The sequence below is a fragment of the Anser brachyrhynchus genome (genome assembly GCF_964034855.1).
Source record: "Anser brachyrhynchus genome assembly, chromosome: 8".
In the NCBI taxonomy this organism is placed as follows: Eukaryota; Metazoa; Chordata; class Aves; order Anseriformes; family Anatidae; genus Anser; species Anser brachyrhynchus.
In genome coordinates, this window is record NC_137702.1 from 20,304,560 (window position 1) to 20,327,705 (window position 23,146).

Below are 23,146 nucleotides of genomic sequence, written 5' to 3' on the forward strand. Positions count from 1 at the left end.
GAGGCAGTTTGTTTGCTCCACTGTGTTGATTTCCCAGTAGTTTTTTTGTTTTGTTTTGGTTTGGTTTTGTTTTATAAAAAAACTTGTTTGCATTAGTTCAATGCTGTTTTCAGCAAACTATTAGCTATTGTGCTAACATTGCTTCTCATAAGAGAATTTTCTGCAAATTATTACTGTTGTGGTATTATTACTTCTCAAAACAGAGGGAGCCTCCCCAGAAGGTCAATCATTTACTATTTTTCAGCTTGGATTTTTTTTTTTTGTTAAGTAAAATAAAAGTGTTTTATGCAGTGTGAAGAAATCATAAATCAAATTTATTATTTGCAATTTGGCATATCTGGAGCTGGCCTTTCAAAAGCAGAAATAATGCATCTTTTAGGAGTGCTACGGAAACAAAATAATAGGCATCCATAAACTGATAGATTTGGGGAACAAAGACATAAAGACTCTATTTGCTGTTTATTATTAACCAGAGATGGTTTTAATAAGCCATATGCAATATTAATTTAAGTGTTGAAAGTAATTTCTGTTAATTCCGTGTTTAGAAGCTAAAGAGTAATTTAAAATTCACTTTTTCAAGGACAGCATCCTTATTTCTGATTCCAAGTTTTGTGCCTGCTATTGTATACTTCTGGGGCTATTTTGTGTATTTTGCTTTTATGGCTAGAACAGGTGAAACCAATAAGCAACTTATAATGGTTCCTTAATTTTTTTTTTTTGGCAATAATTCATGTGATTAGTCTTCTTGTATTTACTTGACAAATGAAAATGAGCAGTGGGTTGGAATCAAGGTCACCCCAGTTCCAACTGCTGGGGACCAGCAGCAGCACAGACAAATGGCCAGTGATGGTAAGGCATGCTTTGGCTTTTCACAAAGCTGCAAATGTAGCAGGAGGTGTATGGCTGAGTTGTTTGCAAACAGTGACCTTTAGCGGAATACTCAGTGTATATTCTTGATGGAAATCTTCTCTACTGGAGTCAGTGCATAATTTCTTAGAAATATTTCTTTCTTCGTTTCTGCCAGTCAGAGTGAAAAAGAAAGGCGGTTTAAAGACTTGACATACATTTTGGCCTCCATTTCTATGTTCTGGCAGAAATTATTGGCAATTATATTAATGCGCTTGGCTTAAAAGGAGCCAAGTGTCTTCTGAGACAAAATTCTTAACTTCTGAAGAGGCAGTTAAGGCACTTTTGAAATCCTGTGGGGCAGACCCCTGTGGCTTTGGTTCCCCCAGCACAACTCACGTTGTTCATCCTGCTTCCACTTAGTGAATTTGCAATCTGATTCCATTGCAAACTTAAAAACGACAGGTAAGCACAGTGTTCCAGTTCGAAACGTGCTCAGCCGTAAGCGGTGCTGGAGGTAGTCCGGGGAAAAAGCACATTTCTTGATTCACGTGGCTTGTTCCTGGAGCTCTGGCCTGGTGCTGCTGTTTTGCTTTGCCTTGCTCTTCTCTCAGGGTGGCTGTCTTTCTGCTGTCAGTCCTGCTCCTGCTTACTTTCTCAAGTCTCCTCAGATTTTTAACATCCTCTAACATCTCTTTCAAACAGTATTCATCATCTTGTCTCTGAAAAGCAAAGAGGAAGGGAAGGTCAGTTATTTTTAATAGGAAGAAAAAAGTAGTGCAGCCATCATGCTGTAGGAGAAGGAGTCTTCTTCATTTTTCAGCATGACAAGGAAATGGAAAACCTGTTTCTGATGAAATTTTCAGTGTAGGGTAGTTCTCAGTGATTTTCAAACTAACAACCTCAGGTCCTGTACTTTCATGATGTAAAGATTTGTTTTTCCAAAAAGAAATAAACAAGCACACTCCCCATCACACAAAGGCACCTGGTTCTTAGCTTACATTTTTTATATTCCCATTATTTCATTACTGAAATGAAAGTCCTATTCCTCAGTGGAATTATGCCTGGTTTAGGTGAAGGGAAATTGCATCCAACTCTTTTCATGCTGTTTTAAAAATAAAAATAGACAAATCCAATGTTCATGGAAGACTCAGGGTGAACTACCCAGGTTTTCCTAAGTGCGCTGAAAACCTATGCAAGGTGGGTTACAATTTCACTCCATTTATTATTTTATCCTGCATAGTTTTACATATTCTGAATATCAAAATGTAATACAATCAGTAGCAAATGAGTAAATGCATTCTGAGTATATGTTGACTTTTATTTTTTCTAGGCATACTCTGTCTACGATGAAGACATTGGCTATTGCCAGGGACAGTCCTTCCTTGCAGCTGTGCTACTCCTCCATGTGAGTTAATTGCAAAATGAAAGCTTTGATATTTGAAGCCAAAGCAGCTTTAAAATCAGTAGTACTGGAACATAGCATTTGACAGATATTTACTCTTGTTTATTTGTCTCTGTTCATTTTCCTGTTGTTGCTTTTTGGCAAATAGTGAATAATGGCTTCTATCTTTATGGATGTAGATTTCATTTATCTAGGAGAAATCCGATAAATTATCAAGCATTTCTGTGTCAAAACCAGACACTGATGAGTTACATCTTTTCTTGGAATTTAATTCTTATGTAGGTAAACTTCCTTTGGGTTCAAGGGAGATATTCTCAGAGTAGCCAACAGGAGCAAGCAGTCTCATTAATTTTCAGTGAGACTTTTTGTCCTAAGGACATTTTGTAATATCTTTTGAATGAGAGCTGGATTTGAACATTAGTATTTTAGCCTGTAACCAAGAACTGTACGAACTTGGATCTGTCACCTCCTGTATATACGTATGTATGTGTATAGTGATAGGGAGATAAATAAACAGTTTGTATATTTGGCTTTAACTTTGATGATGTTTCAGTGCAAAAGAAGCAGATTCAAATAGTATGGATATTGGTGGATATTGTAAAGAATTTCTGAATAAAACTCCCCAGACATCAACAGCAACTCTAATTCAGGACATAGCCTTTTTCTATCAAGCTTTAATTAATAAAGTATTAATCATGGTTGACATACGCTTTAGATTGTGGTTTTGGATAGGACGTTGGTGGTATATATGTTACATATACTTTTCCTAAGGCATCAAGAAATCAAATTCGATCAATTCAACTATACTTTGTAATTCCTAGTGAGATCTAAGACTCCTCGAATATTTATGGAGCATGACACACAGTGGAAGTGTTATAGAGGAGCTTTAGATTTCTCAGGAGTAAACCTGAAATTAGTCAGGTTATTGCAGTCCCACATATGCTGCAAATCACCTCATCTCTCAGTTATTTTGTGAGTAAATTTTTACCCAAAGAAGTTGTTTAATTTCCACTGGAAGAATAAGCCAATTGCAATACAGGAGCGTTTTAGAAATGAGTAGGTGTCACATTCTTAATGTTCAACTAATACTTAGCTCCTCTCTCTTGGTAGTGTGCTGTCATTACGATAGAGAATCACCTTTGTTTCTAGTGTTTCAGGAGTTAGAAGAAATTGCCCTGTTATGTAGGGAATACTAAATGGCAATTGCACTCATTTTAATTTGCCCTTTATAACGTTTGCTTTCATAATAGGATATTAAACTGAAATAATCAGAGAAAGGGGGGAAGGGAAGCAGTGTCACTCATGTAAGTTGGGAGCTTCCCAGGATGTCCTTGAACTTGTGTTTTTCTCAAATTTTCCAACCAATCTGTATCTGTGAAAGCTTGTAAGATCCTCTCTAACTCTTCAGTCTTTGCATGGATTCTATCCCCTTTTCTTTCCCCCTTTTTTCTGGGACAGGTTATCATTTCTCTTCAGTGTAGATATCTTTCAGGGATGGTTGGGTAGCCTGAACTTCCATCCTGGCTTTTTGTGATTTTGCTGCTTTGGTGAAATCCCCATCAAAGATGAGCAAGTAATTTCTAATCATGGGGGACCAGTGTTGCCAACTCTGATAGTTTTACTGTTAGTCTCATAGTATTTGACTTTTTTTTTCCTCACTGTCTACCTCTTGGAATCACTACTATGTGAAAAAATAAAAATTCATTAAAAAAAAAAAAAAAGCAGGTAAATTTCTGGCTTTTGTGATTCCAAGTAAAAATAATAACGGACAAATATCTGAATGTTTAAAATCGGAAATGCCCCAAATAGGCATTTTCTTAAAAATAATAATAATAATAAAAAGATAAACTTCATTTTAAGATTTGAATTCTTGGGGTTGGTAATATTGGAGAACCTGCATCCACAGAGTGAGGACTCCATGGCCTCTGCCTGTACGTCCTTTGGCCCAGTACTCACCTCTGTTCCCTCTCCCTGTGCTGGGGGAGGAATGACTGTCAATGCACGTGTGTTTGAGCATGCAAGGTAGGTGTGCTTGTGCATGAGCATCTGTCATTTTATTAGAAATAATTGTTACCTTACAAAAAATGTACATGTGCTTTCATTTTATTCTAGAGCAGATTCAAGCTTTTTGGTCAGGATAAAAAATTTTCTTCCCTTTTCTTTGTCTGCGGCCTTTATCCACTGTCAGTGGGGATTGTTCTGACCAGATAAAATTGTGATAAAGAGCACTGAGATTTCTAAAAGCTTGTCCTAGGTGAATCTAGCCTGCACAGATAGCTAGCAGCTGACTTGGCAGTTCTTTATTCCAACTAGTTATTTTTATATATGCTGTCTGAAAATGAAAATGTCCACACATGGCCCTGGAGACAGGGCATAATCATAAGCTGAACTACAAAAGATAAAACCCGGAAGGTAAATATCAACAGACTAAAATTCTCTTTGAAAAAATACTGAGCTTTTATCTATTGCTGATATTTGATAAGGGACTGGCACAATAGTGAATGAAGGAGTATACTAAAAGGTCAAGAATTGTCATCCTTGATACTCAATAATTGTTTGCATTTGTAACAGTCTGGTGCCTGCAAAAGCAAGGTGTTTTTTTCAAAGACCTGATTTGTGGCCTGCAGGGACTCTGCTTGTGCATGTCTCCTTCCTGTGTTACCTGAAGGCATGGGGGAAGAGGGAGATAGCAGCACTGGAGGTTTGATGACACAGGGCTTCCCACAAATTCAGCACTTTATAAGCTCAAGCCAATAAATTAGAGTGGCACACATAGCTTTTCCATCAGTACCACCTTCTGAAATTCTGTTGCATGAGAAATTTTGGTCAACATGGAATAGAGAGCGTATGGAGATACGGCTTCCAAAAAAAATCTTAATGTTAATAGGGGAGATTGGTCCCTCCAAGCTCCCAAGGACGTTCTGTTGGCAAAACTTGTTATTTCCTTATTTATCATTGGAAACCTGACTTCAGAGATTTTCATGTCCTGGGGTTTGGATGAAAGTAAGCAAGCGTTATTCTCACTAAGGGTTCTTTATCTTAGGTCTCCTGCTTTTTTCAGTTAATCAAGTTTCTCTCAATAGAAATCAGTGTCTTGGGATGTTGTTTTTCTTTTTTCTTTTTCTTTCCTTTTATTTATTTATTTATTTTTAACTCATGTTCTGTAGCTGAGAGTTGTGTGCTGGTTGATCTTGTACATATTGGCAGAAAGAATACCGATGACAGTTGTGCGGTTGTAAGGATGTAATACTTACATAAGCCTATGATCTGATCCCACCTTTTCTTCTTCAGAGAAAGTCTTACAGAGCCAAATCAAGGTGCCCAGCAAGAAGAATAGTCTAATAGTCTAAATTCAGGGTGCTTTGCTGAAAATTTTAATATATCCCAGTTTTTGAATTCATTGTTCCTGAGGTATTTAAGCGTACGTGTGTGTGTGTTTCTATCTGTATAAAGAATTTCCATCCTTAGCTCAGTTTTCTAAATTATGTTTGTATATTTTTCCAGATGCCAGAGGAGCAGGCATTCTGTGTATTTGTGAAAATAATGTATGACTATGGCTTGAGGGACCTCTACAGAAATAACTTTGAAGATCTCCATTGCAAATTTTTCCAGCTGGAGAAGTTAATGCAGGTGGGGCCTGAGTAACAAATTATTCTACTTTTGTAAATGGAAATATTGGTGAGACTAATGTTTTGCTTTCATAACCTACTGGATGATAAAACCCCTCTCCTTTAAGGTAGGATAGAACCAAAGCAGGGAAGTTTAATATCTGGATCCAAACATTGTGAGTCAGATTTATTTATATTTTTTTTTCTTTCATATACCAATCTTGCTGCTAATCTTTGTATCGAAGCAGAGTATGTATCTGTGCTTTTTTCACTCTGTTTGCTTACTGTCTCTCCTCCATGTTTTGTTATGCTACTTAGAGAGAATTTTTCTGTTCTATTGAAGCCAGTGTATCTTTTGGACTCCCACCATCAGTGTCCTACTTTCTGTGAATTGTGTTGATGGTTAAGAGGTCAGGCAAATCAGGACATCCTGATGCTTATGAAATACAAATCAAGTGTAGGTCATTTTACAGATTTTGCTGTAATTTCAGTACATTGCTCTTTTTTCAGATGTAATCATATCATATTCAAAGCAATTTAAATAAAAGGTTGCAGGTTTTACACATTGCTGTTCTGACTAATAAGCACTTACTAACAGTCCATTAAGCCTTGACCTGGATTTCTGTTATTATAGTGAAAATTAGCTGCTAGAGTCATTTACCATAAATGGACATACATACCTCTGAGATTTGTTAAAAACAAACAAAAAAGTTCACAGACCACAGTTAATTGAATGATCTTTTTTCAGATTTCAAATTGTGCATATTTCCTACTTGATCAAGTACAATTTAATACTAATTAATTTGATTCTTAACACTGGTATATGGTCTTTTCAATATTTATGTTGTGGACATAAAGCTTTTTACTCTGTTAACAGAAAATGAGTGTATCATCAGTGTAGAGTAGAATTATCGGTGATAATTTTGTGTTGCTTATATATGTTCCTAGTTAGAGACATTGTGTGATGAAGTCATGAACATTAGTGTGCTGTGCTGCTTTCATGCTCTGCAAGGTGGTCTATTACTTGGTTAGCAGAATAATTTACAAGAAGACACAGTTAAGAAGTAACTTTTAAAAACATATACCATGCATGACATAGATTTCACAACTGCTCTGCCTTTCTCCTGTTGAAGATTTTGTAATTTCTCAGTATTACCTAACAGTATGTTGTTTGATGCCCTGACAGAATCCATAGTGAATATCTTACTACAAACTGTAACCGTGGCCATGAAAGTTATAAAGAAACATTACCATTGCTCAGAAGAAGCCAGGATTTCACTTTGTTACGTTTTTCAGTCTTTAGCAACCTGGTACTTACTGGCAATGCAGATGATGAACCTGAAGTAATGAGTAATACTGAAACATTTATTTTTTCCTTTACTCTAGGAGCAGTTACCTGACTTGTATAGTCATTTCTCAGACCTCAATTTGGAAGCTCATATGTATGCATCCCAGTGGTTCCTCACTCTTTTCACTGCCAAGTTTCCGCTCTGCATGGTCTTCCACATCATTGACTTACTACTTTGTGAGGTAAAAAAACCTTGAATCAGGAATCCCTTTCTCCATCCCCCGAATGTGTTAAGAACTTTCGTCTTTCTTGGTTTCATTTCATTGGAGTCATTTACAGTTTAATTTCAAAATGTGTGTACTAAATTCTTTAGAAAGCATGGTTATATTGAGAAGATGTTCAGTGGAATGCTGGTTTGGTTTTCAAATTAGAATGGTGGATCGCTTCATTCTTTGCAAAGGGATCTAATTAAGAATATCTGATGTATACATCTGTTCTAATTTAATTTGTTAAATAATTTATTCAAAGTTAGGAATTCTAATCTTTTGAAGATACCTGTTGTCGACGGAGGGAAGACACAAACGCTCAATATGAGTGTTAAGTATGCTTCAGCTTTAATGGATAGCTCAATTGTCTTTTATCGTGTACAGGATAATTAGCTCATACATATTGCAAAAGCCAAGCTCGTTATTGGTAAGCGTCATCTACTGCCCTATCTGTTAGTTCCGCATTCTTCTATCCGCTAGTTCCCATTTCTAATCTAACTATAACTCCCAGGGCAGTATGCCCTCTACTATCATTGTTTCTAATTGCCTGGGATTTCTCACAAGAGTTCCCAGACAAGCCTTGCGTACGTGTCTTTGCTCTTGTTTCTCTAGACCAGCTGGGTGCGGTAATCCGCCATTTCCTTATCTTGCAGCTGCATGATATCAATGTGATTACGCGCAGCGAGCCAGTCCCCAACAATTCCCCCGTTTTTATTTTGAACCAAAAGCTTTCTATAGATTTTTCTATCAATCACCGCACACACTGCAATAAGCAAGGTACAATAAGCAACAGGGTCAAAAATCTCATGCAGAACTACGATTGTAAAGTAGTGTGCCTACTAGAATCTACATCAGTCAACAAGCCACTAAGCGCTAGGAATGTTGCTTCGCAGCGATACTGCTTCTTACTCGCACAGCACAATCACACAATCACACAATCATGCAGAGAGGCCTCTTGCACTTCTCATTCATACCACAAGACAATATCACTTAAAATAATTTGTGTGCAGCTTCAGGAGGTCCTTGTCTGCTCCCGTGGTGAGCGGCTGAGAGTGGAGACCCCTCCGAGGAAAAAATGCTCGGGGTGCACCTAGGGGCGTCCGTTCCACAGTCGATCCCACAGCCGAGCAGAGCGGCTCCTGGCGCAAGGAAGGATGCTATTATAGTTTGTATAATGACAGCAAAGAGATGCATTGCAATAAGGAGCACGTGTGGCATTGACCCAAGTCTGATGCTCTACCGACTGAGCTATCCGGGCAATTACACCTTACACATGCTATTACTGTTGCTAGAAAAACCCTACTAGTTAACTGCTCGAGCCTTTTTATTAGGCAACTAAATACTACTCGCGCCGCTACTATAATTAGGACAATTATTAGCAGTAAGCGTAGCCCTTCTTTTATCAGACCCAATATCCAACCCCCCATGTTCCCAAACCAATTTGCAAACAGTCTATCAAGCCAATTATCTTGGACCACTATCTTCTTGGTGTGGTCTCTCAGCCATTTCAGTTGCTCGTGGATTGACTCGCCATGGTCCGAGAGATTAAAACAGCACATTCCTTCGAGCTCTTCACACCCGTGGCCCTGTGCCAGCAGTAGAAAATCAATCGCTGCTCTGTTCTGTAATACAGCGTGTCGCAAGCTATCCAGGTCCTGGGCCATTTCTGTGAGTACCTGCGTAGTCACATTTGCTTGTTTTACAGCCCAACAAGCTAGTTTCCCAAGACTAGCCATAGCATGAGCCACAGCCACTCCAGGCACAAGTGCCGCCGAAAAGAACCTTTCAGCAGGACCCCAGAGTTCGACCTGGTCATCGCAGTCACTCCCCAAAGTTTTGAGACTGCGTCTCGTCCGGCGTTTCCATTGTTGAGTAATGTTCCGCGATTCTTGACTATGTAGATCAGGGGCAAACAAGGTCAGGCGTCCTAGATAACATGGCCCATCATGCGAGTTGGCCGGGATTCCCTGCCAGGCTCGATCCACGCAAATCAGGAATATACCGGGTGGTAGGGCCTTGGCGGTGTGCCTTGGCCAGTCACCCCCGCCATCCTGATTCCATGCCCCCATGGTAGCGTTGGTGGTGTCGTTGTGTCCGCAGTAGCCGCCATTGGCCTCGAAGCCCTTTGTGTGTGAGGTCACATTGGTCCATTGAGTCATGTTTTGTTTTCCTTTATTCCACATAAAGCACGTCTGTGTCCAGTTATTACTGGTGTTCCCTACCGCCACTGATCCCAACAAATCCAGTTCTTGGGGATCCCATGGCAAGCTCGTGTTCAGAGCCACTAGCGCCGCCACAACGGCGTCGGAGAGGTTGGACGAAAGATCGAACAAATCAGTTCTTGCGGAATATGGTGCTAACAGTTGTTTCAGCTCCTCCTTGTTCCCTATTGGGACCCCGAACAAACAGGTGCGGAAGGGATCAGTCGCTTTGGCAAGAGACAGGCAGAATTGAGCCAATCGAGTTCCCTTCGGTATATGTAGCGGAGGGAACATGGCTGATACCATAATTTGTATCTCCCCAGTAAAGTCCTTATCAATAAGTCCGGTTAACACTAAAACCCCATTTAATGTCGCCGATGACCTTCCGATCAGAAGTGCTCCAACAGGCTCATTATTAATTTTTACAGGTCCCATAACGCCTGTTTTCACCCCAACAGGCTTATTGTCCATCAAAGTCACATTTACTGCGGTTGCCAAGTCCAATCCCCAGGCTCCCTCTGGTGGCTGGTTGGAGGTGAAAGGATTCGTCTCGGTTGGAGTCTCCGCAGCTGCCGCCGCTGTTGAGGGAAAAGCCGCTTTTTGTGTCATCGCGGGGCGGCGGTTCCCGCTGGTCTTCCCGTTTCCCTGGGTCTTCCGCCGGCAAGCGGTTTCATTATGCGTATTAGATCGGCAAGAGGGACACCACACATTAGCCGTCCCACATTGCCTCTTCATATGACCCGCGATGTCACACCGATAGCAGCGTAGTGCAGGTCTTCTCGACGAGTGAGGTCCTTTTCCACTTTGCAGGGGGGCAAGGGCGGCGAATACCTGCGACTGACTAGCCTGCAGTCCCTGAGTAATACTTTCCCCTACCTTTCGAATAGCGTCAACCAATAGCGCTTGCGAGCCTATCGGTATCCGCGACAATCGATCAAGAGCCTCTTCTATAGTCCAGGTACTGGGCAGCGTATTTAGAACATTCCGAGAGGTTTGATTACAATTTTGAAGGGCGCATTGTTTAAGAATAGGGCCTTTGAGATATTCGGGTAACCCAGCTACCTGTATAGCTGCGGCAACCCTATCAATAAATGTTCCAAACGCTTCGTCTCGCCCTTGCTTGATGGACATATAGGAGGGCATTCCTCCAGGCTCCCTAATTTGGTCCAGTGCTCTCCTAGCTAGCGTCATGGTCGCTTTTGCCTTATCCGGCCCCATTAGGGCCTGGGCCTCCAAGCGATTGTATGCACCGACCCCCAAAAGCTCCTCCAGCGTGACCCCGTATAATGGATCTCCGGGCTGACGCTGCACCGCAACTGCCTCCTGACAAGCTGAATGCCAGTGGGCATTAAACAGCAGGATCTGATGCTGCGTCAGTATTAGTTTCATGATATTACGAATGTCGCCGGGGAGCAGTATATTAGTGGACCACAGATAGTCTAACATCTGTTTCGTTGGCTCCCCACGTATTCCTGACTCATTTACCGTGGCACGCAATTGGGTCAGTATTTTCCAATCCAGATTTGTCATAGTAACAGTTATCTGGCCCTGGGCGTCTGGTGGAGAATACACCACGGGGAAGGCGCCTACAAGCTCTGTCGCTGCCCCCACATCACCTTCACGTAACGCCTCCCCTGCTATTTTCGCCCAGAGTCCTGCTCTCTCCGACCCCCCTGATTCGAGTCGCATATCTTTCAAAAATGGATTCTTATTTCTCCCTGCCCCTGTCGCCTCTTCCTCGGGAGTTTCCGGGGGTAGAGGAGGCGCACTGGGTTGTGCTCCCTCCTCCCCTCCCCCGGGGGCCGGGGGTAGAGGAGGCGCACTGGGTTGTGCTCCCTCCTCCCCTCCCCCGGGGGCTTTCATAGTGAATTGCCGGACTGATGGAGGGAGGGGGTACGGATTGGTCTCTTCATCTGCCCTCATCGTTTTGCGCAGCCGTTGTGTCGCAGCGGCTGCCACTTTCTGCTCTACCCGATATATCGTTAAAGCGTTCGTAACAGCCCGCCATGGTTTTGCCAGCTTCTTAGCCGTCTTATTCTCATTAATCATTTCCTCAAACAATATATCACCAAACTTACGCCACTCATCCTCCTCAAACAACGTGTCAGGGTTAACAAAGCAGCCCTTCGCCACCCCATAGGCCACTAACCCCTGTAATTCTTTATGACAATCTATATCTGGCGTCTTACGCTTTTCTAAAAAGCACTTAAGTAAATCAGTTGCCGCCTGTTTCTCCATGCTTACTCACGGTGCCGTTGCCCCCGTGCAAAGCGTGTCTTACGCTTTTCTAAAAAGCACTTAAGTAAATTAATTGCCGCTTGTTTCTCCATGCTTACTCACGGTGCCGTTGCCCCCGTAGAAAGCTTCCATTCGCGGCGTTCCGGCGGGACCCGCTATGGGTTCGTCCCGGGCGCTCTTCCCGAGTCGCCTTCTGCTCGCCCCAATCTTATGTTCCGCGGATTCCGGGTTACGTAGTCAGAACCGGCTTTCCCCTTGTACTCCGTCGCCTAATACCGGCTTACTCGTTCAGGGTTCTCGTCCAGCAAGGCCTGTTCGGGCGCCATTTGTTGTCGACGGAGGGAAGACACAAACGCTCAATATGAGTGTTAAGTATGCTTCAGCTTTAATGGATAGCTCAATTGTCTTTTATCGTGTACAGGATAATTAGCTCATACATATTGCAAAAGCCAAGCTCGTTATTGGTAAGCGTCATCTACTGCCCTATCTGTTAGTTCCGCATTCTTCTATCCGCTAGTTCCCATTTCTAATCTAACTATAACTCCCAGGGCAGTATGCCCTCTACTATCATTGTTTCTAATTGCCTGGGATTTCTCACAAGAGTTCCCAGACAAGCCTTGCGTACGTGTCTTTGCTCTTGTTTCTCTAGACCAGCTGGGTGCGGTAATCCGCCATTTCCTTATCTTGCAGCTGCATGATATCAATGTGATTACGCGCAGCGAGCCAGTCCCCAACAGATACCTAGTAGGCTTTTAGTGGGAAAACTCTCCAGATCTTCTGATTCAGAATGCCTAAAGACTGTAAGGATATTGCATGCTGCTTTGATGGCCTAGTATTAAACAAATAATGAGAACTGTTAAGCATCTCAATTGAATGAAGCTCTTTCCTTCCTATTTTTTTTCTACTATTCCAACTAAGAAATGCATTACTGCAAGTACAGAATGGTGCATTTCTGAATTGTAGACATATCTGCACTTTCTTTAAAAAAATAGAATGGAATGGAAAAAAATAGAATGTTAATTTTGGTGAGGTGTTAGTACTTCTTTGAGTACTTCTGTTAGTACTTCTTTGAGTACTTATCTGAGCTCTGATTTTTCATAATGTCTTGATTATTTAAGTAAGCAAATAGAAAGAGAGCAGAAGTTGTTAGTCTTGTTTCGTCTTTGCCCTCCTTTTTGCAGAGATGGTTATGCAATAGATGAATATAATACCTTGACCACTTTTGAATTGTTAGTGAGCTCATTTTCAGAATGGACTTCTGGTGTGGATTTGATCATTCTTTGTTAGTTGAGTTTATTTCTTCATTCTGATATTGGTGTACAGTTGATCTCAGAAATAACTGTTTTAAGAAATTGTCTGTCAAGAAGTACAGAACACCATTTCGTGGTGGCAATTGTTCTGCTAGCGGTATAGTTACATCCTGTCTTAAGCTCTTGCTCGTCTTATTGTATTAAGTTTGATGACAAAATACGCTGAAGAAATATTTCAGTCATGGTTAATATAGATTTAAAGTTTAGAATGAAAAAAAAAATACCACACCCCATTAAATGTCTCACATCTGGCAGTGTTCATCTCAGCAGGTCTGAAAGAATTTCTCTGGGAAGAAAGGTGAAGGAATCCAAAAAGAAAGGGGTAGAGTCAACAGCAGAGTCTGCTAGGGAAAGAGAAACTTGTTAGAATCTGCGAAGGGTAACCACATAAAGCTAGAGAAACATCTTTTACAACAGTTAAAAATAAATCAGAAATGGTAAGAAAATTGATTTCAAATGGGAAGATACATACAGACATCTTGAGAAACAGTGGGGCAATGCGTAAACAGCATACTGAGGCAACAGCGTAGACTAACAAACTGCTCCTAATGTTCATGAGTCAACCAGTCTGGAGTAACAGGCAGTTAGTTCTGAGAACCTGTGAAAGAAGCTTAGATTAAAATTATATTAAAATAAAAATCTAGTTGGTCCTCATCGTAGAAGGAAAATGTTATCAAAGGACTTGGGTCTGTTCAGCCTGGAGAAAAGAAGACTGAGAGGGGATCTCATCGTTGTGTACAAATACCTGAGGTGTGAGAGACAGAGGGATTTGGCCAACCTCTTCTCAGTGGTTTGTGGGGTCAGGACAAGGGGTAGTGGCCCCAAGATGGAGCACAGGCAGTTCCGCACCAACATGCGAAAGAACTTCTTCACGGTGAAGGTGACAGAGCACTGGAACAGGCTGCCCAGGGAGGTTGTGGAGTCTCCTTCTCTGGAGATATTCAAGGCCCGTCTGGACGCCTACCTGGGCAGCCTGCTCTAAGGAACCTGCTTTGGCAGGGGGGTTGGACCCGATGATCTCTCGAGGTCCCTTCCAACCCCTACAATTCTGTGATTCTGTGTGATTCTGTGACTAGACAGAATAGGCAAGGAATCATTCCTTAAAAAATCATACCGTGAAGCTGTCCAGTCAGCCTCCAGAAGGAGTGAAGGAGCAGTCAAAAAATAATTTTGGTCTGCATTAAATTGCTCTTTACTTTATCTCTGAACAAACAGCATGCCTATAATTCCAGCAACTGGAAGGAGAAAAAACAGTTGCAGCTGCTAACACCAGAGCATATTCTTCTGGAAAAAAAATAAATCAAAAAATCAAAATGTCTTTGAAGTCTTTTTTTTTTTTTTTTTTAAATAAGCTTCCAGCCTTCTCATTAATTTTTCATAAATACAGATGAATTTTAAATAGCTTCAGTTTCCTTCCTGGCTGTGCTTTCTCCATATCTCTGTTCTGTCTGTCACTGACAAACTGTTTACATCACATGTGACTCCTATGAAAGAAAAATATTGGGGGAAGAAAAAAAGTTAAACCATTGCTGCCTGGGTACTGCAAACTGGTCATCCCAAGGGAGGTTCTCTGGCGCCCACAAAAGTACTTGAGTTGTGGATGGACAGTTTGGGTCATCCAGGACTTCTTGGATGAGATTTGTCTTTTCAGTTCTTGACTCTGGCTGGAAGAGTGACATTGATCATTACAGATACCTTTTAACTCTCAATCCAGAGAGGATTGGGTAGGTGGGCACATGTGCTTCCCTTGCTTGTGTTGTGGGATGGCAGCAGCCCAGCTGGGACGTGGCCCTCCTGAGCAAGACCAAATCCAGGGATGTGGCAGCCCATGAACTATTTGCTACATTGGGATATGAGAATAATCGAGAAACTTTTAAAATCACATCAAAGTGCGTGCCATTACATTGAAGGTCTTTTCATCATTCTCAACTTAAATATGACTTGATAAATAAATAAATAAATAAATAGCCCAAATTCGTAGGAGTTTAGGACTTGCTGTGACCTTTACATGATTCTTTCATCCTGTTGTCTTCCTCTGACGTTTTTTTTAAGCCATTTTTTAAAGCTGTTGAAGATGTCATTCAACCCCCAAATTACGCAAATTTCCAGTGGCCTTAGAATACTGCCTTGATAACTGTAGGACAGAGTCTGTCACCCAGGGTTATCCAAGAAGGAAATGTATTGAAGTGATTTGTCTTTCCTTGGACAGCAACTTGAAGAAAATTTTGGGCTTGCAGGCTGGTAATCCATAGTGCCACGGTGCATATTATAAGGCTTAATACTTCGTGTCTGACTGCCTGTAATAAAAAAAAAAAAAACAAACAAACAAAAAAACAAAAAAACAAAAAAAACCAAAACAACTGTAGATCCAGTTGAAAGCTTTTATATGATTACCAAAGTGCTTGCTTTTGAGCTTGGCTACGCAGATAAATTTGAACATGTCAGCATCAGCTGAAGATCTTTCCACAAGGCTCCTTTTAGCTGCCTGTTTCAACACTTCGTTAGTCTACTTTTGCTATTTCTATTTGCATTAAAGAGTAACTTTACGGTAAAAATCCAAGTGCTATGTGGACTTTTTGGTCTTATCTATCAATGTGATATTATGGTATTGAACACTTTGTGAGTCTGCTTTGTTTCGCTGCCTCTTTTTACTGCAAATTTTAAATTGTTTAACTTTTAACGTTCAACTTTCTTTTGCATTTTAAAATTTACAATTCAGAATTAAAATACGTGTTTTAGAAGCACTAAATAAGTGACATTAAGAAAAGGAGAAAAAAAGGAGAAAAGGAGAAAACAGAAAGGAGAAAAAAATGGTTGGCAGACAACTTAAAAGCATTTTTTAAAATTTCATGAAAATAAAATACTCAGATCAGTTGGGGGATGGATGGACACACATACACACACACATTCACATACAAGCTCAAGGTTTTATTTGGTTATTACGTGGTTATTAACCTGGAACTTTGAAGCTTTATTGGTAACCTGCCTTTATCTGGCTGTTTTTGTGTGCAGTTCCTGAAGATATAAAATACACAAGATTGTACATCTTTCCTTTCAAGGAGTATAAAAAAACCAAGCATGGTGCCTTTTTGAGGCTGGTACAGAAATTTATATATTATAGTGTCAGTAATTATATAGTCTTGTTACAAAAATTAATAGTTTGACTACTGAGCTGCGATTTTATGATCAGAACTGAATAGGAGAGGAAGCAACTGGTTATCTGTCACTTTTGAATATTAAATAATTCAGTGTTCTCTATACAACTAGTATCAGAGAAGTGAAACTGCGTTTCCCAGGACTACATAGCAGCACGGTGGAAGATGTTAGTCTTTGTTTATCAAGTATCACATTTTGAATTTTGTATAAAGTGGCTTTTATAATCAGTTTTGAGAAACTACCTATGATGATTAAGGCTAATGGGTGTGGGCTTTTATTATATTATTATATTTTATTTTTAAATAGAAATTAAATTATGCCTTCTTGCTGGTAAATGAGCATCTCTTGATGGTGAAACTGTGGCCCTGTGTTATATAGGTGTGGTGCCTGGGAGCACTGCTTTGTAATGAAATAATGAAAACCTTAGACAACGTATAACTTTTGGCACTGAGGATGTGGTTTCTGTCTTACGTGTGCCTTACTGAAGAAGGGGTGTACCAGGACCCCCTGAGCCGTGTGGAGTCGCTCAGATGCTAAGACCAGCCATCGCTGCGCGTTCGTACTAACTGCAGAGCGGGTACCCCAGCGGGCTGCTGGCTTGTGTCTGTCACTGCCAGATACTTCTGTGATCCCTTCAGCAGAGTTGAGAAAGAACAGATTAACATTTTAATTTATTAAACTTTCTCAGGAACTGAGTCAGGAACAAGCCCACTTCCTCTGTAATTTGACATGCAGATGAAGTGTGAATTAAGTAAAATATTGTGCCTGGATCTTTATCTTCTGTAGAGCTACAGGGAAAGATTTGGAAAATTTTTGGAATTAACGATCATTGTCATGTTGTTTGCATTTGTTAACCCTTCAAGCTGTGACAGTTTTAATAAACCTTACAACACAGCTGACAGGGCTTGCTAAAAATCAAATCTATTTCAGTAAAAACACATTAAAAACAAGAGTTAAGTAATGAGTAGATATAGATCTGTGCTGAAACTTCCCGCATTATTCCTGTGCTATTTACAAAAGTAAAGACAATGTCATATGTGTGAGCTGGAAAAGGCTGGGGGGGTTGTTTGTTTTCCTTCTTCTGAATGCAGACAATGTGACTGGCATGCAGACTGCGTCCTTCCTCCTGCCCGGTGCTCCTTGCGTTATGGCTGCTGGGGAGCCAAGTCTCCTTTTGGAAGTCTTTATCAGCCACTGCTCCTTCTTGCAAAGAGACTGGAAAGGATTTCTTTCTGAGGCTGTTACAGTTGGGTTTTAAGTGGCTTAAGGTGAAGGAGAGTGGGCTGTGTCTCAGGCTGCAGATGGGAGAGACTCGGATTTGAACGTGTGTCCACTTGGGTAACACCGGTGTGCTACCTTTGGGGCTTGCTACGCTGAGGAAGAAAGCATGCATGAGTTAGTTGATTTAAGGCCTTCCACATAGTGAGGCACAAGTTGCTATATAGAAGTCTTTATTTTTAAAATGACATATATCAAGGCTATTAGTGTCTGAAATGTTGTCTTTAAGGAGCATGTCCCAGAATAATGTTACAAAAACATAGCTACATTTGTGCAGTGTTCTTAAATCAAAGTATGACATGTACCTATACATACAGCTTGTGGAGTCTCTTATCTCCTAAAATAGATATTACTTTAAATGTTGTGAGACAAAAGAATGCTAGAAAATTAAGGTGATCCATAGCCTAGAAAAAGGTAAGGAGTTTTAAGTTGATTATCTGGGGAATAGAAATGACTTTTCTGCATCGAGAAGCATCTGCTGACATATCAGCTGTTATCATCATCTTCATTGCAAAAACCTAGGGTGTGCAGTAGGGTTAGCTCAGGTTTTCTGGCCCTGGATGCTTTGCTTTTGTGTATTTAGGTGAATTATGTAAATCCATGCTAAAAGAAATTTTAGCTTAATTTGTCTGATGACTACTGCTGTGTTATTTTTCAGTACTAGAAGATAAACTAAAAAGAATGAAAAAAGGATGTGGTATTTGATTGGGTGTTTTATGGATGAGCAACTTTTTGAAGTTCTTGTATGTGTGTGTTTAAAATGTTCAGATTATTATAATAAAGATTTTAAATTTATTTTCTGACTGAAGGCCATAAGAAGCATTGGGTGTTGGGATATAAAATTTCAATCAAAAGCAGAAATATTGGAGGTATAAAACAAAATGTTCTATATTGCCACAGGGAACACAAGATGTTCTATTAACTTTTAAAGCCATACAGATTTTATAACAATTGAAGTGTGGATTGAGGAAAAGAGTATTTTAATAGAGCACATTCAAGAGGTTCTTGGAGAGCCACAAGATTTAACACAACCCTTTACACTGTGTTGTCCAGCTGTTCCTGTGAGCATCCATAATTTATGTGTCTTCCATTCATAGCTGCAGCTTGTTTATCCCCAAAATAACAAGGCTGGTGATAAATGCTCAGCATGAGCAAAGAAAAAAACTGCCTCAAAGCAATCTGCAATTCAAGATAACTTATGTGAACAGAAGGTACCTTTTTGGTGATGTTGATAAATGTTGTGATCCCAAAACATTGGGGCTGCTTCTGTTCTGAGATGCAGGTGAAAAGTTGCCGAAGATGAGGGATCCAAGTGAATGACCTAGTTGTGCCTTACTGGGGTGAGACAGCTCATGCTGTATCACAATATGTCTCTGAATTATTTTCCCCATCGCTACTGAAATATTTTAGCCACTTACTAGTTGATGTTCACTTGGTTGATTTTTCTAGGAATACGGTTAATTTCCATAATGCTTGCTTAACACCAGTGCCATCTGCTGTATTAGAATAGCAGCATATTCTAGGCAGCTTTGGCAGTACTGAAAAGCACTTCAGAAGTAACTGAAGGAAAGGATCACAAATAGGCGAGTGATATTCTGTGAACAAACCCAGGAAGCTAAGCTAATTTGGGGACTGTTTTTAAAAGACAGGGTGGTGCAGCCTGCCTCTGCCCAAACACATTCTGTCACTTTGTACTTGGAACTTGAGGCCGTGCTGGATTTTTTGATGAAATACGTAAAATCAGAAAGTGAACTTTGCATTCAGGTGCATGTTGGAGAGGGGCAATGAAAGCAAAGGCAAGGCTGTGTTGTCACAGGGAAAGGGACATCATGAATAACAAATGTTGGGAAAGAGATCAGGTGGCATGGGGGCACGCATTTTCGTCATGTTGTGTGACTGGGGGAACATGCAGAGGGGAAGGAGACGTCTCAACAGGTGTTCTGAACCCCTCATCTTGTCTCTTCTAAAGAAACTCGGGGTCTGGAAGATTTCTGCTCCTCTCAGTGTGTCTAATGGTCATCCCGTTTCCCCGTGAGAGTTGGAGGACCTGTCTGTCTACAGATCAGAGATCTGAGGTCTCTTTTTCCATCCCCTGATGTGGATTCAGGCTCCTTTCTCTGTCCCTGTATTAATCAGGTTAAGAAAGAGGGAAAGGAATGTCAAAAGACCATCTGATTTAAACCTCTGAAAACCAGAAGAGCCAGGACCTGATGTTAGTAGATGGCTTGGTCAAGCAAATGGAGAAGGCATGCTGCCAGCCCATAACCAGCTGCCAGTGAATTAGGAGCATGCCACTGCAGAAACGCCAGATGTCAGGGAGCAATTTGATATGTAGAAATGACTTAAAATCCCATGGCTGTAATGTTTGTTCTTTGAAAACAGTCACAGAAGCTGGACAGAAAAAGGGCTAATCTCATAGCACTCTTGACCTTCATCCAGCCTTAGCAACATCTTAGAAGCAAATTACGTGAAAGTCATTCAAAGCATCTAAATATTTACTAGCACTCCTAAATCACATTCATTTCTGTTAGAAGCAACCAACCAAAGAAAATTTAATGCAAAATCTTACTTTTATGGTTTCCTGGTAGTATTACTCACATGCCTTTTCATGCTGTAAAATACAGAAAAATAGCACAATGAATACTGAATCCCATGGTACCATTTTTAATTATCTCCATGGTACCTGCTTATCTAATAATTCAGTCAACTGGTTTTAATTAGGTTTGTGTATTATTCACAGCATTGTAGTATCAGGATGGAGAAATGTGCATTTTCTTTCCTTCTTTTACATGTTTATAGCATTTCCTGCTGTGAGTTATTGTTGGAGCAATATATATGGGTGCACTGCAGGAAAACCGGTTTGCAAAGTCAACTATACCTCATACTTTAGCAGTAAGATCTCTTTGCAATATTTCTTTTCTCCGAGATAGCTGTTTAGTAAGAAAGCTGTCTGTTGCTTATATAAACCTTGATATTTTACACAATAATAAGATCGTATTTTTGTAGCTTTTAGTTCTATGAAATCAATCCAGAATTTGAAAATTAAGTTTCTTTTGGCCTACTAGAGCAAGAATTGTGAAGTAATTTTCCAGTGGAATTTAGCAATTCTTTTTGTATGTGTCCATGATCTGCTAGGTTAGCAAGAGCTAATAATTCAGAGGGTATGTTAGTAGCTAAAGCAATAACCATAACTGAACACAAATGCACGTGTATGAGCTGTGCACAGGCGCAGACAACCTTTGTAGCAAGAACTATCCCTTTTATCTGGTACCTTATTTGAGTAAGTTGGCCTTTCTTTTCTTTAGTTGCCTTGTTGCTGAACTTGAATAAATGCACGAGCCTATGCGTCTAAGTAAAAGACTTAAATTAACATGCAGATCCCTGCAGAGTGTGCTCCAAGTCTGCATTACTTACAAAGAGAAATTTGAGCTTCAGAGCATGTATTTATGGTGTCAGCAAAGTGAATATATTTGTGACATTCCTAAAATTTGTTGTGTATTCTCAACATATTAGTTGCCAAACAAATGTTTTGCTGAAAGCAATCCAAAACATAAATAGAATTTTAATTCTCCTTTAGAGTTTGTAACCCCAATTACCCTCTACAGCTCTTTTGAAAGAGTGTGCAGTCAAACACATCATTATGAAACACTTTCAAATAATGAAACAATGTCAAATGAACTTCAGTGGAATAGCTAATCTCTCTCTCTCTTTTTTTTTTTTTTTTAAAAAAAAAGGAAAATTCAGTTATTAGAAAACAAGAACAGGTTAACTGGTTCTTGATGACATGTCATGTGAGTCTTGAGACTTCTCAGCCCATGCTTAAGTGCTTGTACATTCTTCTTCACTTGGTGTGGAGCTTCAGGGAATGTTGTATCGATATCTTCCCTACTTCCCGCTACATGTCACTCATATCTAGGAACAAAGCCACAGATAAGGGCGCTCGTGTTAAATGAATTTCTCATACATTCTTTGAAGAGATTCACTTCCTTTTATTTGTGGAAATGATGCGGGGGTGCTGCCCTGTAACCAGAGGAAGGTCTGTCAGATGATCTGGGCTGGAGAGGGATCGTTGCTAGTATTTAATGTAGCCTAACTTGCCAATAGGCTTCTGTCAGCTAAGCAAAGCTTTAAAATGCATGATAAATTCCAAAGTCCCCTGGGCAATTGTTGTCTAGATACTGTGTGATTAAATTGTTTGGCCTAACTCTTCTGTCTCCTGCACTAGGCCAGTGAGGTTTGGCCTGTGTGAGTTTGCTGCTCCCTCAACACCCTTTTTTCCTGTCACTTGGCAGTTTTGCTAGGTCAGATGGATAGCTGTGCCTCCTCGCTTCTACAGGAAGCCACTAGCACCCTTTCTGTCGCAAATCACACCAAATAAGACCACTTTAATAGGCTCTTTGCCATTTTTGTTTGTTACTCCTTGTTTCCAATCCTCTTTGAGGCCTTCGCGGAAGTCACCTCATTTCAAAGCGCACAGGAAGTCGAACTGAGGGCACCTCGAGGAGGGCTTCTGTCTGCACAGGGAGTCACGGCTGCAGAGGGTGTTAGGGAACGGGGAAAACCTCTCACTAGAAGAAAGTTAACATAATAAGATTTCCACTTGTTTTAAGCCAGCCTTAATGTCAGCGTACATGTATCATGCAGTTGAAGCATTACATTTTTAGAGTCTCGGGAGATACGGTGTCAGGGTTTTGCTCATGAGAATTAGCTAGAACCTGATGGAAAGTACAGTCTTTTGACATAAATTCAAACAAACGGGTGCACGATAAGCAGGAGCCTTAGAAGGTTGTAAGATAGCACAAGGGTCAGGACAGGGAACATTTCCATTTCTCTTGCCTCCTTGACTGCAGAATAGCAGAGAGTTGTCTGCTTTGAGATGGGTTTGTTTATTGTCCAGAAGTCCTGAGCATAAAGATACCCATGAAAGTGCTTGAGGCCTCTACACAAGCTTAAGAGGGTTCATAAATAACACCTGTTGGAAGAAAGAAGATACTGTGCAGATGCTTGACTGGACAGATAAGCCTCTAGACAGGCTGTCGTAGGAGCTGCTGGGCCTTCTGCAAAATGCTAACTAAAAGTGCTGTGGAGGAGCATATCCACACACCGTGCTCCTGGGGCCGTTGCCCATGGGCTTCATGTCTGAAGCTGCACACTGTACACCCCTCCAGCACGTGCGCAGCATCAGTGAACCCCTCGGGCTGGGAAAGAAGAGAATGGCTGCGTGAGGAATGATATGACACAATGATAGGCCCCCAACCGTTCCTGTGCTCTAATAACAGTTCTGGTTTAGAATCCTGAATATTTTTAATTTTGGCTGTTGCATGTTAAACAAGTGAGTGTTTAGGTAATTATTGACAACTTTCACGTTTGCAAGGATGTTTTTAATATTAAGATGAGATCTTCATGCCATTAAAGCATTTACTTCAAAATGGGTTAAACATAGGACCTTTGGTTTTAAAGAGTAATTGTCTAAAGCTTATTTAATATGGGCTCACTCCTCTTTCCCAGTTGTGGATGATTTGTATGTACTTTCATTTTTCCATTATAAAA

The 23,146-nt window shown here is 40.6% G+C and overlaps 1 protein-coding gene across 9 annotated transcripts in view; it reads left to right on the forward strand.

The window, feature by feature from the left end:
- The window catches only part of RABGAP1L (RAB GTPase activating protein 1 like), a 253,556-nt gene that overhangs the window by 146,736 nt on the left and 83,674 nt on the right, over positions 1 to 23,146 (forward strand). For all 9 annotated transcript variants that reach the window (XM_080601910.1, XM_080601914.1, XM_080601913.1 and 6 more), the window contains 3 exons: positions 2,180 to 2,254; positions 5,756 to 5,881; positions 7,246 to 7,389. In XM_080601910.1, the coding sequence (XP_080458036.1) occupies positions 2,180 to 2,254; positions 5,756 to 5,881; positions 7,246 to 7,389 (345 nt within the window). The remainder of the gene's footprint in view (positions 1 to 2,179; positions 2,255 to 5,755; positions 5,882 to 7,245; positions 7,390 to 23,146) is intronic.